Source organism: Cyprinodon tularosa, unplaced genomic scaffold, assembly GCF_016077235.1.
Source record: "Cyprinodon tularosa strain WSP-4 unplaced genomic scaffold, ASM1607723v1 ctg1077, whole genome shotgun sequence".
Taxonomy (NCBI): Eukaryota; Metazoa; Chordata; class Actinopteri; order Cyprinodontiformes; family Cyprinodontidae; genus Cyprinodon; species Cyprinodon tularosa.
Window position 1 is genome coordinate 41,652 of NW_024037868.1, and position 18,559 is coordinate 60,210.

General features: G+C 37.7%; 1 protein-coding gene across 1 annotated transcript in view; it reads right to left on the reverse strand.

Annotated features, from left to right (window-relative positions):
* The window catches only part of LOC119786994 (polypeptide N-acetylgalactosaminyltransferase 18-like), a 55,165-nt gene extending 36,986 nt beyond the window's left edge, over positions 1–18,179 (reverse strand). Inside the window, exon 1 of the mRNA XM_038290615.1 lies at positions 17,646–18,179. Within this exon, the coding sequence (XP_038146543.1) occupies positions 17,646–17,883 (238 nt within the window). The 5' untranslated portion in view covers positions 17,884–18,179. The remainder of the gene's footprint in view (positions 1–17,645) is intronic.
* Between the last annotated feature and the right edge of the window lie 380 nt (positions 18,180–18,559).

Here is an 18,559-nt window from a genome sequence, read left to right on the forward strand (position 1 = left end):
CACCACTGAAATTAGATTATGTTTACCCACATGGGTATTGTGTTGTTAAGGCTGTGCATCAAAATGGATCTGGCGATTGGGGAAACCATACACGATTAGTTTTCACTGGAATCTAAAGATGAAAAACCTTTCAATGTAAGTTTCAATGTGTGTACATGTTAGCCACGCCTGCTTTTAAATGAAGACATTGTAGCTTCATCCTCATCCTGCATCCGGTAATCCGCATGCACCTCTTTGTCACCATGCGTTTACCTCGTGTGAACCTTCTTTCCCTGCCCTGTTTTTTTTGTCCACAGCTTAGGTGTCAATATGTTGCAGATTCACAACACTGGAACATATATGAACTACAGCATATCAGTGGTGCTGGGAACACTCATGTTAATATATGAGGTTAAGGTTAATATATTAATCTTTTCCCTTATCAGTTTTTTTTAGTTTGTTTTTTGATTTGAATTGTCTGTGTAAAAGTACCTTGACATGCTATATTGTGTATTTTGCTATATATGAAAACTGAACTAAATTGAATTGCTGAACTTTCTGCTAACTATTACATAATTTCTGCAGAAGAGACCTATGACGACTTTCTATAACTACTTAAATGTAAGCACTTTAATTCTGCAGCTGAGTCCTTGTGTAGTAAAAAAAATGTCCCTCACCTGAAGACACTTCTGGGGTCCGTTTCACGAAGAAGGTTTACCGAAAACCTAAAAACAGGAAAAGTCTGACTTTTACGGTTCACAAAAAGAGTTTCCTAAACCTCTGTTTCAGTTGGTTTGTTTAATATGAGCGAGATGTTTATCATTTTATTTTTATTTATTCATATTTAGTACATGAAGAAGAACTGAAACTATTTTCAGATTACACATAAATATATTCCACGGGGTAAAGGGAATTATTTTACAGTTAAGATTAGTATTCAATGGGTGATAACAACCTAATGAGCCCACTGGCACAATCTCAAGCCATTCTATGGGACTGATTGGGATGATAACATCTGAAGCGCAGCTGCAAACACCCACTTTACTGTGTAAAAGAAGACTTAATCCAGATTATTAGGGACGCACGAGATGACCTACAGGTTCTATATATTAGAACAACGTTTTTAGACTTCATTTTCACCTGCTACCAGAAGATTTCACCTAAATAGATGCGTTGCTCCACAGCCACTCAAGAAATAATCCTGTAATATTTGCACTGTAACAACAGCTATGGCAAGCCATTTTGATATGTATTAGTTTTACTGAATATGTATTCCTGATATCTGAAAAAAGAATGTCTTTGTTTAAATGGCCATTTCAAACAAAATGGCATTCTCCACATGTAGAATTAACATTCTGGATGTCTATAAATCAATTTCAAATATCCATATTAATATTATAATAATATTAATATTACTGGCCAGCATTTGTATTATTTCTACTATTAAAAAATGTTTCTCAGATATAAATTTATTTTCAGACAAGCTGATAAATGTCAGAATGGCCAGTTAAAATTTGTAAACATTTCTAAATATATAAAACTTTATTCTTTTTTACTTTCTAAAATTCAGTTTCTGCTACAAAAATATCATTTAGAAAATCTATTATTACAGTTAGGTCTAGGAGTGTGAGTTTGATCAGGAAGAATCTTATTTTTGTAATCTACAAATGAAGCAACAGAGGGGAGAGTGCATTTAATAAATGTAAAACGGCCTGCCATAGCCCAAGTCATATAAACTTATGCATTAACTCGAGCAACAATCTTCCCCTTCGCCACCTCCTTCTCCTTTGTAGTCATAGAGCTGTTTCTCTGTCTTTTAAACACATTCTCCTTTTTTATTTAATTTTTTTGCATTTCTGCACTAAAATCTCTAGTTCCAACATGAAGTTGAAGAGTGAAATAGGCACTTCTTGTTGCCTGTTGTCATGGTGACTTTTCAAATTGGTGCTCCACTGATAATGGCTTTTCATACTTGTTGCCCACACTCTTAAATCTGAGTGGACCTAATTAAAATTGATTGAACTAATTGATAGCAGCCATTGTGAAAGCGAAAACTTAGATTTCCCGACTTTAGGCTAGATCTATTGAATCTGAATTTTTTAAGCCTGCTTCATGAAACGGACCACTGGAATGCCTTCTGCTACACTTAATAAAGGAACAAATCTGTCTGTTCCTAGTTTATATGGACCTAGAGAATAAAAATAAATCTAGTTTAGCTAATTACAAATAAGCATTGAAAATAATCAATTACCATTTTAAACAGCATAATTTGTAATAAAATAAATGTTTAGGGATTTATGATAAGTAAAAAAAAATAATGTCATATTTTTTTTTTACATTGTTCAGTTGCAATGACTCTTCACTTTCCCCTCTTTTTTTTATCCATCGCTTAATAATATATTAGCCAATATATGCTGTTTTCACAGAGTCCTGGGCAATGTAAATATTGCATACGCTGATATGGGAATAGAAACAGTGATGAAAGAAGAATATTCAATCGTCCTTCTTTTTTGCAGGAGGGAGGTGCCGTTTTATTTTTCTTGAAATATTCCTTTAAAAAAGAAACATGTAAACAATGTTGGTCTGATTAGTATTTTCATAATCACCAGCCTTTTAATGAAATTTATATTTTTAGATTCAATTCTTTTCACACTTTTTTGGTAAAATAAAGATCATTTTGTTATGTTTAGATATTTTGTTCTAAAACTAAATGTTTATGGGAAGAAAAGAATATTTAAAAGAAAAGAATATTTAAAATTTTTTAAAAATCTTAAAAAAATTCCTTCTGAAGTAAGAAAATCTAAAGATCTGCACACCTGTCACCAAAACCGACATCTTAGGTAAAGCTCTCCATTACAGTTCATTTTTTTTTAGCAAATGCTTTCTGCCAGTTCAGTACAATGTTTGCAATATCAATGATATTCAGTTGCTTTATTATGATGTCAGAGTTTTGCTCAGAAATATACCATTGAGAGTGAAAGAAATGCTTTCAAAGCAGGTAAACTAGAATTGTAAAAGTCACACAGTTTAAAGCTGAAATTATTATTGATCCACACCTTAATTAAATTTTCTGTACCACATGCATTGTCGTAACATTTGAGGTAATCTTTGGAATCAAAATCCATAAATCAACTGCAGTTTTAAAATATATCATCTAATACCAAATATCATTTGGCTTAAGGCTTCATTTTTCGAAAGACTAAAGCAAAAAACTGTGATATTTTAATTTTAATGTGCTTATCTGCTCATCCTTTCCTGCTAGTCCAAACCAGCCTGATCAGTTTGCATTACTCTGCACCTGGCATTAGTCCTGAGCTGTCCCTGCTCTCCTTATCATCACCTGCACTGCTTGCCCCTAATGAAGACTAATTAGATAAGCAAGTTATGCCCACAAAAATTGCCCATTTGCCTAATTTTTCATGCTTAAAAAAACTCTAAGTAATTAACAGAGTATGCACACAACACATAAACAGGCACATCTTCACATTCGTTTACTCTTTAGCCTTGTCTGCCTCTTAAACTTCAGAGGAAGGTTTGAGAACAAAGTAGCAGATAAAAACACGCTTACACATGATAAATGTTTGATGTCAGGTCGTGGCTTTAAAATAACAGAGTAGAGCAGGATTTGATTTCTTCATTATATCAGCAGTACTCATTTAGGTTGTAGATTCAATCTCCCACCTGCAGAAGCAATGAGTTTTTAAATGAAAATCTGTTTCAGAAGAAATTACATGACAAATTGAAACAGACCAATCATCCCTTGAAGTAGAAAAGTATCTGCAATGATGTATATTTATATATATTTCACCCTGTACAAGACAATTATGCTTCGTAAGCTTCTTTTTCATTTTATGTTTTCAATATGTTCATTCCATTTAGTTAGGGATAAAACTATGTCATTCAAAACCTTTGTAAATTTGGCTTTTGTTAGGTTAATATTCATAGATTGTTGTTTTTTTTTGTTTGTTTTTTTATCTTCTTCTCTAAATTGCCCAGTAAATGTGGTGCTGCAGCATACCATAACCTGCACAAACATGCACACCATAATTTGGACTCAAATCATGCGGATCAACAAGCAGCTACCACTTTGTTTCCAAAACTCGTTTAATCCAACACTGCACTGATTATCACTCTGCTAAAGTCCCATCAGATAAACACCTACAGGTGCTGGTCATAAAATTAGAATATCATGAAAAAGTAGATTGATTTCAGTAATTCCATTTAAAAAGTGAAACTTGTATATTATATTCATACATTACATACAAACTCATATATTTCAGATGTTTATTTTGTTTAATTTTGATGATTACAAATGACAACAAATGAAAATCTCAAATTCATCATATCAGAAAATTAGAATATTGTGAAAAGGTTCAAAATTGATGGCCCCTGGTGCCACACTCTAATCAGCTAATTAACTCAAACCACCTGCAAAAGCCTTTAAATGGTCTTTCAGTCTAGTTCTATAGGCTACACAATCATGGGGAAGACTGCTGACTTGACAGTTGTCCAAAAGACGACCATCGACACCTTGCACAAGGAGGGCAAGACACAAAAGGTCATCGCTAAAGAGGCTGGCTGTTCACAGAGCTCAGTGTCCAAGCACATTAATAGAGAGGCGAAGGGAAGGAAAAGATGTGGTCGAAAAAAGTGTACAAGCAAGAGAGATAACCGCACCCTGGAGAGGATTGTGAAACAAAACCCATTCAAAAATGTGGGGGAGATTCACAAAGAGTGGACTGCAGCTGGAGTGAGTGCTTCAAGAACCACCACACACAGACGTATGAAAGACATGGGTTTCTGCTGTCGCATTCCTTGTGTCAAGCCACTCTTGAACCACAGACAGCGTCAGAAGCGTCTTGCCTGGGCTAAAGAGAAACAGGACTGGACTGCTGGTGAGTGGTCCAAAGTCATGTTCTCTGATGAAAGTAAATTTTGCATTTCCTTTGGAAATCAAGGTCCCAGAGTCTGGAGGAAAAGAAGAGAGGCACTTCATCCACGTTGCTTGAAGTCCAGTGTAAAGTTTCCACAGTCAGTGATGGTTTGGGGTGCCATGTCATCTGCTGGTGTTGGTCCATTGTGTTTTCTGAGGTCCAGGGTCAACGCAGCCACATACCAGGAAGTTTTAGAGCACTTCATGCTTCCTGCAGCTGACCAACTTTTTGGAGATGCAGATTTCATTTTCCAACAGGACTTGGCACCAGCACACAGTGCCAAAGCTACCAGTACCTGGTTGAAGGACCATGGTATCCCTGTTCTTAATTGGCCAGCAAACTCTCCTGACCTTAACCCCATAGAAAATCTATGGGGTATTGTGAAGAAGAAGATGCAATACACCAGACCCAACAATTCAGAAGAGCTAAAAGCCACTATTAGAGCAACCTGGGCTATCATAACACCTGAGCAGTGCCACAGACTGATCGACTCCATGCCACGCCGCATTGCTGCAGTAATACAGGCCAAAGGAGGCCCAACTAAATACTGAGTGCTGTACATGCTCATACTTTTCATGTTCATACTTTTCAGTTGGCCAACATTTCTATAAATCCTTTGTTTTTATTGGTCTTCAGTAATATTCTAATTTTCTGATATGATGAATTTGAGATTTTCATTTGTTGTCATTTGTAATCATCAAAATTAAACAAAATAAACATCTGAAATATATGAGTTTGTATGTAATGTATGAATATAATATACAAGTTTCACTTTTTAAATGGAATTACTGAAATCAATCTACTTTTTCATGATATTCTAATTTTATGACCAGCACCTGTAAATATAACTGTCCTCTGAGCATCAGCAGACACTCATTTACTGTGACTCCCCATTGACTAATGGTAGGATTTGCTTGAAGCGATCATGAGAACTGTCTCAGTTAATTGCAGCTATATCAGCAGTGAGGTAAAGATGTTCTCTCTCTGGCCTCATGGCTGCTAAAACATGAAACTTGTTATATGTGCACAGTTATCCTCACTCATACACCAAATAACAAGGCCATTCTTTTAAACTCGTATCTTTCTTCTCTTCCCTTTAACAAGATTTTGCAAAAACTGAATGTCGGACATTAAATCTTGAGCTGTAGTCTAATCAGATATTTTGGACTAAACTAACCTAGCAGTTTGGATTGTTTTAACTTAAAAAAATACATGACAAGATCTATAGATTTGTATTGGCTTATTTTCACAGTTACATTTTCAAGTCAAAGATATAGACTCGATTCCCCATTTCTCGTATGTGTTTAACATACAGTTCAAATATAAAGTTTACAGAGAAAATAATACATGGAAAAAAATTATGAACTTTGATGTTTAAACATTATGATCTAATACAAAAAATTGGGCTGTTCAGTGGCGCAGTGGGTAACACTGCTACCTTCCGGCCCGGGGTCTTTCTGCACTGAGCTTGCATGTTTTGTCTGAGCATGCGTGGGTTCTCTCCGGATACTCTGGGTTCCTCCCACGGTCTAAGAACATGACTGTTGGGTTAATTGGCTTCTCTAAATTCTTCTTAGGTGTGAGTGTGTGAATAGATGTTTTCCTGTTTGTCTCTGTGTTGCGACCTGTCCAGGGTGTATCCTGCCTCTCGCCCGTAGACAGCTGGAGATAGGCACCAGCACCCCTCGCGACTTCTCTTGGGATAAGAGTGTCAGAAAATGGATGGATGGACTAAAAATGTGCTCAGGAACAAATGGATTAAAATAATCTTCTTTCATTGAAATGTTTCCAGCAACCACTCAAAACACCAGATTTTTGTACACTGGACTTTGTAGACAGAAAAACAAAAAAAAAAAAAACAGTAAAACCTTTAAGTTGTACTTTTTGTAACAGCGGAATGGTAATTCAACTGAAGAAATAAACAAATCCATTTAAGCTCCTGTCACACCTTGACGATTTAGACCAGCGCATGCCTGATGTACGACAAATCTGGCAAAAACATTGGCATCCGTTGGATAAGTTATGGATACGTTTTGTACAAGTTATCAGAAAGCTGAAGTACGCTGAAGCACACTGGCATTTGCATGCTTAAAATTTCTTGAAGTATGCCAGCGTATGCTCATACATGTGGCATAAATTACAGGTAAGTTATATGATCATACTCATAAATCATGGCGACAAGCTAATCCAAAACCTCTGAGTGCATAACTTATGCGTAACTCATCAAGAACGTAACTCCAAAAAACGAATTTGCCATATGTTGACGTGTGCCAGCGTGCTAATAACTTTACAAAACGTACCATAACTTATTATACGTATGTCAGCGTTTTTGCCAGATTTTTCATACGTCAGGCATACGCAGTCTAAATCGTCAAGGTGTGACAAGGATTTAAGTCTGGCCACCATGCTTTGTGCAGAATTTCTATTTACAGGTGCTGGTCATAAAATTAGAATATCATGAAAAAGTAGATTGATTTCAGTAATTCCATTTAAAAAGTGAAACTTGTATATTATATTCATACATTACATACAAACTCATATATTTCAGATGTTTATTTTGTTTAATTTTGATGATTACAAATGACAACAAATGAAAATCTCAAATTCATCATATCAGAAAATTAGAATATTACTGAAGACCAATAAAAACAAAGGATTTATAGAAATGTTGGCCAACTGAAAAGTATGAACATGAAAAGTATGAGCATGTACAGCACTCAGTATTTAGTTGGGCCTCCTTTGGCCTGTATTACTGCAGCAATGCGGCGTGGCATGGAGTCGATCAGTCTGTGGCACTGCTCAGGTGTTATGATAGCCCAGGTTGCTCTAATAGTGGCTTTTAGCTCTTCTGAATTGTTGGGTCTGGTGTATTGCATCTTCTTCTTCACAATACCCCATAGATTTTCTATGGGGTTAAGGTAAGGAGAGTTTGCTGGCCAATTAAGAACAGGGATACCATGGTCCTTCAACCAGGTACTGGTAGCTTTGGCACTGTGTGCAGGTGCCAAGTCCTGTTGGAAAATGAAATCTGCATCTCCAAAAAGTTGGTCAGCTGCAGGAAGCATGAAGTGCTCTAAAACTTCCTGGTATGTGGCTGCGTTGACCCTGGACCTCAGAAAACACAATGGACCAACACCAGCAGATGACATGGCACCCCAAACCATCACTGACTGTGGAAACTTTACACTGGACTTCAAGCAACGTGGATGAAGTGCCTCTCTTCTTTTCCTCCAGACTCTGGGACCTTGATTTCCAAAGGAAATGCAAAATTTACTTTCATCAGAGAACATGACTTTGGACCACTCACCAGCAGTCCAGTCCTGTTTCTCTTTAGACGCTTCTGACGCTGTCTGTGGTTCAAGAGTGGCTTGACACAAGGAATGCGACAGCAGAAACCCATGTCTTTCATACGTCTGTGTGTGGTGGTTCTTGAAGCACTCACTCCAGCTGCAGTCCACTCTTTGTGAATCTCCCCCACATTTTTGAATGGGTTTTGTTTCACAATCCTCTCCAGGGTGCGGTTATCTCTCTTGCTTGTACACTTTTTTCGACCACATCTTTTCCTTCCCTTCGCCTCTCTATTAATGTGCTTGGACACTGAGCTCTGTGAACAGCCAGCCTCTTTAGCGATGACCTTTTGTGTCTTGCCCTCCTTGTGCAAGGTGTCGATGGTCGTCTTTTGGACAACTGTCAAGTCAGCAGTCTTCCCCATGATTGTGTAGCCTATAGAACTAGACTGAAAGACCATTTAAAGGCTTTTGCAGGTGGTTTGAGTTAATTAGCTGATTAGAGTGTGGCACCAGGGGCCATCAATTTTGAACCTTTTCACAATATTCTAATTTTCTGATATGATGAATTTGAGATTTTCATTTGTTGTCATTTGTAATCATCAAAATTAAACAAAATAAACATCTGAAATATATGAGTTTGTATGTAATGTATGAATATAATATACAAGTTTCACTTTTTAAATGGAATTACTGAAATCAATCTACTTTTTCATGATATTCTAATTTTATGACCAGCACCTGTAGGCTCAGAGGAGACTATCTAAACACTCTCAGGAAGGAGATGTACTTCTGTATGTATTAGTTTATTTTATTATGTTCGAATAGTTTTGGTCATTTTTGGATATGCCGATGCAGATAATGTAGCATGCTATTCAGGTGTGTAGGTTCCACAAGCATCGTCTTCAGAACAAAAACAAAGATAATGTTAGGGATTTTACATTAATTTGAGCATTTCATAAACATTTCTCCCCAAGAGTATTTATGTGGTGCTAGGAGGCTCTAAATTCTACATTAAGAAAAAACTAAAACAAACAATGTTTAATAAATTAGAGCGCTGTTGCACTTATTTTGATCTTTAAGATGGTTTTTTGTTTGTTTTTTTCTCCCTGCCATTGCCTTTAAGAGTATTTTAACAACAGCTAAGCAGCCGCAGAATGGGGGGAGGGGGGGAGGGAGAGTTCGAGAACAGTCAGAGAAAAGGACTCTAACACAAATTTGCATTAAACTTCCACGGCCTAAAAAGAAGACATGGAACTGATTTCCAAATGTAATTAGACATTAACATGTGAAGATGTAAGATTTCCCCCTAATGTTTGAATTCCTGCCTCAGAGCTATGAATACACCTAACAACACCCATGGTGGGCATGTGGGAACCTGCTAAGCACAGCTTTCCATCAAATTCTCCCACAGCAAACCGTAGTTAAACTAAGAGAAAGTGCAGCCACTTTACATAGCGTTTGCCATGTTTTTTTCTTTGGTCTCGGTAACAGCCGGCCTAACTTTATCACATTGTGGAATATTTCTGTCTCACTCAGAGTGAGAAGCTGACACCAGATACATCTCTGCTGTCAGCAGTGAGTCAGCCTTCAGAGATTGTTCACTTCCTCACATGTAGCCCAGTAGAGCTCTTAACACAAAGTGAACGTGATAGAAAATGTGTGCAAGGACAGATCAAGTGTGGGAGTCAAAGTAGTACGAAAATGAAAGGTGTGAGTCAGAATTTACAACTTCTGTTCTTGTTTAACAAAATGGTATTGGAATAAACTGTATTCTTAAAGATGTAAATGTCTCTTTGACTATTGGCTTTATTTGAGAAGCAGTCCTCCACATATACAATCAGTACATGCCTTTAAAGCCAAATCAGTTCCAGTTTGTGGTGTTTGGATATTTTGTTTTAAAAAGGAAAAACATTAGCATATACAATTTTTGTAAATAAGCCTGAAAAGAAACAAGGTTTAATTCTAAGGTCTAACAATTCATAGATTACTTGGCTGATTTTAACAGTCATAAAAAATGTAAAGTGGCCAACCTTTACTTGTTATTATAAGCTGTCAATTACGTGTTTGATAATCAAACAAGGAACATCCCCTTGATGCTTCATCGCACAAAAAAGTAAAACAAAAAAGAAAGAAAGGTACAAAGCATAAGCAACAAGCTATGAGTGTTACTATGTCTATAAGCCAGTTGCACAGCAAGTTACAGTTTAACCACTGAAGCAAATAATGCAGCTAATTAAATGCAAATATAACTTTGTCAGACTCCAGATGTTCGTTCATAAAATAGTAAACCCACAAAAATAAGACAATATTACTGATAATAAACACATTGAATCTACAAGTATGATTATTATTATAATTAAGCTGGTGCCTAATTTGCATCTTTGAATTGAATAATTGCGGCCTTGGAATACTTTTCTATGGTTCTCTCAACGGGTTCAGGATGGTACAAATGTGGCCTTGTGAGGATGGCCACTGTTCGTTATTGTCCAGGATGAGATTTTATTTGCAAATGTTTGCTAAATCACAATGGGCCTGGTCTTTAAAGATTCAAAATGAGGAGTGGTAAAATTCATCCATCTTATTTTGATTATCCATCAGGGTCACTGTAGGGACGGTGACTATCTCCAGCAGTCTATGGACAAAAGGCAAAGTACACCCTGGACAGGTCTCCAGTCCATCACAGGGCAACTCAAAGACACCCAACCATCCACACAAACACAACACAACCTAACATACGTCACAGTACTGCACTGAAGCTGTCCCAATTCACAAGTCTTTCTACGACTCTTTCAAAAGCTGTCAACCAATGAATCCTCCTTTTACCAGATTTATAGGATGACTATCCTTCATGGCCATGCATTTACCATGATTCAGTGTGGGTCTGTATGAATTGGTCAAGCTTTAGCAGTGATGGCAAACTACAGTGGCAAAATTTGTGACTAAAAATTGAAATAATACACTTTTTGTGACTCAAAATAAACTTTTAAGATGATTTAGGTTTGTTCAATTCAAATATGTACTCAGTTTATGAAGATTTTATTTAATAGGTTAAGAGGTTTGGTGTGTCTTGGCACAGCTCGTCTGTCAGCTGTCAGTCTTCTGGGTGGTCTTCTCTGCACTTCCAACTTATGGTATTGAATTTATCACTGGGTTTGACTTCTGGCTTACATTTAATATTGAATTTAATTTAATATAATTTCATTATATCATTACATCTATAATAAAATTCAAGTTAAGCTTAGAAACTATTCAGCTAACTGTACTTCAGGTACTTGAGGAAATTTATAATTAGCTCATCTATATGCATGCAACAAAGGTACAGCTGCTGGAGTTCCTTAAGGATTAAATAATAAGCAAAAATCGAAGCATACAGCCCCAATCCAGACAACAATAGAAAATATGTGTCCACTGTCTTGGATTCTGAGTTATGATCATAGGCCCAATTTTTATTGTCAAAATACACAAACATTTATTTTTAAACATTGCCCTTAAGCTTACATATTTTCCAAAACAATGTTGATTTTCTTTGCTGTTTCCTCAAAAAAGATGTCATTATATGTATGTGAGTAATAATAAAAAGTAAGAAATTTCCTCTTAAACGAAACAATAACTTTAACACTTTTATATGTTGTATGTTGCGGTAACTGTTACTATTTCTGTAAAGAATAGATGCTGCAAGACACGGTATAAGAGGCATAAAAATGTGTAGCTCCTAAGATCTGTGTTTTCCTTCAATATAGTAGTCTATGTATTTATATCAGGGGAAGGGGGTATCAAAAAACAAAAAAGGTTTTGGCTCCAATGGCTTCACAGATCTAAGCCTCAGGCTGTCACGGTTGCTAGGCAATCAAAGTTATGCTGAGGTGAGGGCGGGGACGGCTGCTGAAGGCAAGACCATCCCAATTTGGAGCTGATCAATTCCAGCCTTGCACGTTTTTTATGTCTTCGAAGGATTCAGTCTACGTAGGCCGGATCCTTAGAAGGATGTTATGTGGTCTACTGTTTTACCAAACAGGGAAACTTAAGTAATATATTCCTCTAAATGAGAGATGAATTTTATGGAGAGCTGGAATTGATACTAGAATTATCAATTTACTTTAAATTTACCAATAAAAAAAGTATCTTTATGTCTATTTTAAAAGTATACAGTGTATTTAGTTAACCATATTTTATAATTCAGTTGACTTTTTTCTTCATTTCTTACAAACATCCTAATAAAGCATTTTTAGATACCCACAAGCAACTCCGTAGTGATTTCTTTGTTGATTTGTTTTTGATCCTACAGAAATGTATCTGTCCTCATTAGTTTTGCCCTACTTACAAAAATAAATTTTGTCATAATAATAAAAAATTGCCAGTGTATCAGTATTGATACTGAGTTTGATATCATAGAATCATGACAGCCAAGGCTATCCTTCAGTTTCTCACCTCTTATAAATATTTATAAAGTGTGACACAAATTTGTATTTAGCATCCTTGACCTTCATATCATCTAAAAGCTGGAATAGCATGGATAGCATAACTAAAAACCAAACCAAAACATAACTGACAGACTGGGCAAATAGGGTAAAAATCAGAGAAACAGGCAAGAGCCCCACGTTAACTATGGTTAAAGAGTAAATTCTGTGAGAATCTGTTAACTGGAAAGTTATAAAATATTTTTTTTAGAAAAGGATCAAATGTGGAAAACATTAAACGATGGTACTGTATCCACACTTGTGTCTTTATTGTTTAATTCCTCTTAAATACTCCTGTATCATACAACATAAAGATCAGAGAAACATAAGAAACATGGCTTATCTATTAGAAATAGTCACCAACTACCATATTTTGAGACAAACAATTAAGATGAAACACCACTCGTAAAAAAACTCGTAAATATAAAACTCCAGCATTATCTTTAGATAATGGCTTGGCTATGTTCAGACCGCATGCGCTAGAGGCAGCAGAAGTAGCTAGTTTACACGCAAAGTCAATGGTTGATGCGCATGAAGGCATGGCAAAAGTTTCTGCAGCACGTGAGCAGCAGGAGCAGCATGTGTGAGCAGCGCCTCACTACTTCTAACCCCTTGCTCACACTGGCTCCGGTGCAGTTACCGAGCCGACGGAGACCGCAACTCCTGCACACCCCCTCTCACACCGCCCTTTTGACTACGGTGCGGTGCGGCTCTGCGGCTCCGGCAACAGGTCCGGAGATTTAACAGAAGTTCACTTGAGTTCACGTAACTTCACGCGATAACACGGCCCAAATAAAGGATTTTTGCAAGAGCTTGTTGCGGAGGGCTCCGGCACGCCGCAAGGATAGCTTTCTTGCGGAATTTTCTGCAGCGCCGGGGTGTCTCGGTAACCGCAGCCGGACAGCTCAGCAGCCGGTGAGAGAGGTTTACGTCTTTTTAATGACTTGGAATCACTGCGGCGCCGCACCCACCGCACCGCAACGGTAAGACCGGAGTCGGTGTGAGCCTGGGGTAAGCATCTTAGGCGGATGATGCACTGCGGAAGAAGCAGCTGCTTGAGCTGGAAAAATGTAACTTTAACTTTATCCACATTAAACAAATAGAGAAGCTGATCTGGGAGCTGGCAGGGAGACAGACACAGCGCTGCTGTTGCAGATCGCTATGATCACTCCTCTAAAACAGTTTATTAATGCTTAAATTAACAAAAAATGTTGAAACCGGTCAGCAAAATATGTTTGCTTTTATTATTCTGGTGCCTGCAGTTTGGTCGTACATGAAAAAATCCTTCCAGCCACCACAAAAAGTAGAGGGCGACAGCGAAATAATATTTGAAGGCAGGATCGTAGTCTTGATAACCTGAGTGCATAGATGAAATTTTCAGGTTGACTTTCTCACCTAAAAACATATATAAACTACTTTTATCCACTTATAACAGCAAATATAGCAAAGCCGCTCTCTGCCATTAAGCATAGGAGCAGCAGAAGCATCAGATGCACACACTTTACTGTACGCGCTTCAGGACCCTCTAGGATGCTCTCGACGTGCGTCTGACCTTAATGTGTACAAGCATCAAAAATGAAGCAGCAGAAGCTCTTTTGCTGCTTCCAGCGTGGTCTGAACGTAGCATTAGGCGCAGCAACTTTATATAATCCATTAAATAATCAGCCTCACAAGTGCTACTGGACATAAAGGGGCGCATTATCCTGACAGCTTCCCTTTTGTGTAAAACTCACATAAACAACTGCTTACAACAGCTGGCACAGATAAGAGCTGTTCCTACAAACTGCCAACATCTTCAGGTAAGTCTGGTATTGAGGATCTTTGTTTTACATTTAGAGTCTTACTCAAGGCAAAGTCAGATGAATTTCATCACATTTGGTAGCATTTTCAGAGGAGAGTCCTCTAGACAGGCCTTTATAGACTTACATTGACTAAGATCTCTATTAAACTTTCCCAAGTGTTTATCTTTGATAATTTCCTTTTCTCCTCATTAGTGTATGGTCAAAGTGAAATAGTTGTTTATCAGCAATATATATTTTAGTTGGATGTTTTTACACATATTTTGAATTGAACAAAATCTCAAATGTCAGTACAAAGAAGAGAAAACAGATATCAGTTTTTGTTAAGGAGCGCTAAAGCTAAATTAATATTTTTTAGGACTAATCTAACATCAAATAGTTATTTTTGTCAAAGTAATAGAGGCTTCTCATATATACACTTTAGAGGTAAGTCACTGGGGACACTTCACAGAGCTCCGCCCACAAATGCCTATTGGTGCCAAGCTAAAATGGAGACCTGCCTCCAGAAGGAATGTTTATCCAAGCTGAGCACAGAGCCTTATTGCTCAAAGAAGCATGAGTGGATTTCTGTTCTGCACAGCTCTGTACCATTTCAGCCAGAGACCTGCACAAAATGAGCCTTCTTTCACCCGTGATGATGAGAACAGCTCTTTTAAAGAGGCATAGCAGAGAGAAATTAACAGGGTGTGATGAAGCATAAAGTACACACACCAGAGTGAAGGATTTCAAGCACACTAAAAAAATCCCTGCATTCCTGTAAGGAGTATAGAGGAGCAGAATTCAAACAATGTTGGTTAAGATTAAATCTTTCAAATATATAAAAAAGAATAGGTAAGTGGTTAAAAAAAAAAGTATTAAACATTTAACAAAACACAAGGCATGTGTTCTGTTTGACAGAACCTTTGAAAAGAAAGAGCAACATTCCACAAGGACCAAGAAAGGGCCATAAAAAACCGGTGGAAACAATTTACATGCATTTGATTAGGGTAGAATTCAATCACTTTCCTTGGGCAGTTGCGGCTCAATGGAAAGAGTAGTTCAATTCAATTTAATTCAGCTTCGTTATATAGCGCAGCTTCACAACAAATGTCATCTTATGGCACTATACAGGGACAATTTAATCAGATCACAAAGTCAGATTGGGTTCTCTCTAAGGAAAACCAGCCGATTGCATCGAGTCATTGACTTAGAGGATACGCACCTCCTGGATGAGCATGTGGAAACAGGAGATATCTACATGCATTTTGTCATGGACTCTACAGCAATCCCTCCCAAGGAGCTTGCATGGAGCAGAAAAACCTCCTTTTAAGTACCGGTAGTTAGCTTATAAATAAAGAAATGTATTGTATGGACATTGCCTGTGTCCAAACATCCACCCTAACCCCTAAATCACTACATATAGTGGGAACTAAATAGTGGACTTTATAGTGAACCCCGTTAACTGACCGTTCGGACATATGATCCCTACTTTTCCTTCACAAATTTTCAAGGGGCATTGTGGGAAATCTACGTCCACTACTTTTTTCATTAATTAGGGCTGTGTCTGAATGTCCACCCTAATCACTATATAGGGAACTCTATAGTGGTTACACCATTTTAGATAAGCGTCCGTATGTCTAGTGGAGTAAAAACTAGTGGACTTGAAAAGTAGTGGTCATCCCTGGTCACTATATGAGAAGATATACCTATTGTCACAGCAGTCCGCTGGTGCTACCTGACAGTGGCGACAAATAATAAAGATGGCACAGTCACGTGGGCCACGTGACCAACAGGGAGCGAAAAGTATTGATCATCTGTCCAAACGGTCAGTTAACTGAGTTCACTATAAAATCCACTATATAGCCACCGCCCTATAGAGTAATTGAGGGATTTAGGGGTTAGGGTGGATGATCTAATATGGCGTAACCATTATATAGTCCCCTATATAGTGATTAGGGAAGCTATAATGTGCATTGGCAATGACCAAGTCACTATGAAAACTGAGTGTAAAAGTTTCTTAAATGGTCTAGATCAGTGTTTTTCAATCCCGTTCCTCAAGGCACCCTGCTCTGCATGTTTTGGATGTTTCTGAGGTTCAGCAAACCTGATTCAGATGATTGCAGTTCAGCAAAGCCTGATAATCTGCTATCAATTGATAACAGGTGTATGAAAGCTGGAAAACATCTAAAACATGCAGGGCAGGGTGCCTTGAGGACCAGGTTTGAAAAACACTGACCTACATTTATGTTGAAATACATGAGATTTTTTTCAGGTACCTAATCGATCATACTATCTTAATTTTACACTGAAATTAAATGTGGATCAAGAGTTATTCCTAAAAACCAAAGTTATTGACACAATATCAGCTACTAAACAGAGATAGATGTTCTTAATATAAACCTTTCAGGTTGTTGTTTGTTGGAGACTTGAACAAATTTATTTGTTCAATTTGAAGACAAGTTCAGTAATCATGTAGGAACTTATCTTTATTGAAAAGTACAGTTATAGCTCTATATGTTTCATTTAAATTTCAATATTTCTTTGAGTAAAATTTAACTGGATTTAGTAATGGATCTATTTTTCTAGTGCCTGCAAAAAACAACGACAAATGATATAGTAATCCCCTTTTCTTGATGAAAATGAAACTGTGCATAAACATAAATTATTTCAGCCTGATCAATCATATGCCAATCTGTATTTCACAAGGTTATAATCTAATCTAATCTTGAGAATCAAGCAGTTTTGTTCTTTTTTTTTTTATTCCAGCTGGTGTTTTTTTTTTATCCCCACTGAGAATCTAGACCAGGCATCCCCAAATTCGGTCCTCGAGGGCCGCTGTCCTGTAGGTTTTAGAGGTTTCGCTGCTTTAGCACAGCTGATTATAATGATTGCAGTAGAGCAAAAGCCTGTTAATCAACTATCAATTAAAATCAGCTGTGCTGGAGCAGAGAAACATCTAAAACATGCAGGACAGCGGCCCTCGAGGACCGAGTTTGGGGATGCCTGATCTAGACTAATATCTCTTTGTTTTTTTCAAACATTATAGGTGCGCTCCCTATGAAACCCGGGCACCTTTACGCGTACTTTTACAGAAAATGCATTGTTGCTTACTTTGCTGAAACTTCTTCTTGGTGATAAAAACGACTTTCTTGATCCTTTTTTTTTTTTTTTTTTACTTGTTGTAATTCGATATATCAGCAGCCTTACCCTGGATGTGCTGGTTCACCACGTTTTCCAGACGATCCAGTCGCTCCATGATCCGGAGAGTATCACCTTTCTTGTCCCCTTGCGACTGTCCCTCCGCTAAAGGCATGGGCACCTTGATGTAAATATTAGCGATGTAGTTAGTAACCCATCCGACATAGAGCAGGCAAACAATGTTGGTCATGCCACTCAGGATCACGCATGTGGACACCAAAGTTTTGGTTCTCCTGGTGCAAGCCATGCCGACATCCCTCCATGCAGCAATCTCCCTTCGGATCGAGGCACAGGACGACAATTTCCCTCACAATCCAGCACTAAAAAAAAAAAAATAATAATAAATATCCTGCAAAAATAAAGTTATTCCTAGCGATTGCGCACTGATGCAAAATTCCAAACGCGGAGCGCCTGCTTTAAAAGTCCCGCATGTTTATGTATTACGCTGCTGAACGACAGGTAAGCGCAAACAAAAAAAGTCTACAGGTGAAGATCCTCCTCTCCTCTGCTTCTCTCTCGCTCCACTGCGAAGCTCCGTGCGCACAGTTGCATTTGAGGTTGGAGAAAGCAGGAGGGATAGAGTTCATCCTGCTGCAGCCAATGAGAGGGAGGGAGAGGACAGACAGCCTCAGAGCCCAGATCTGATCGGCTCATTTATACCTTATACTTCCTATTGAAAAATAAAAATCATCCACTTTTAAGCAACATTAATGGCCAATGCCCTTTTCAACTCCAAACTATAATAAGCCCATAATATTTATTTGTGCTGCATGGTGGTAAATGTAGTACATTCAGAGGCGGAGCTAGATGGGGGGACCAGGGGTGGCCATGGCCACCCCTATCCAAACATTGGCCACCCCTACATTTTTTTCTCTCAAGTAGAATATTCAAAACATTTAAATTTTATATATGTTACCAATTAC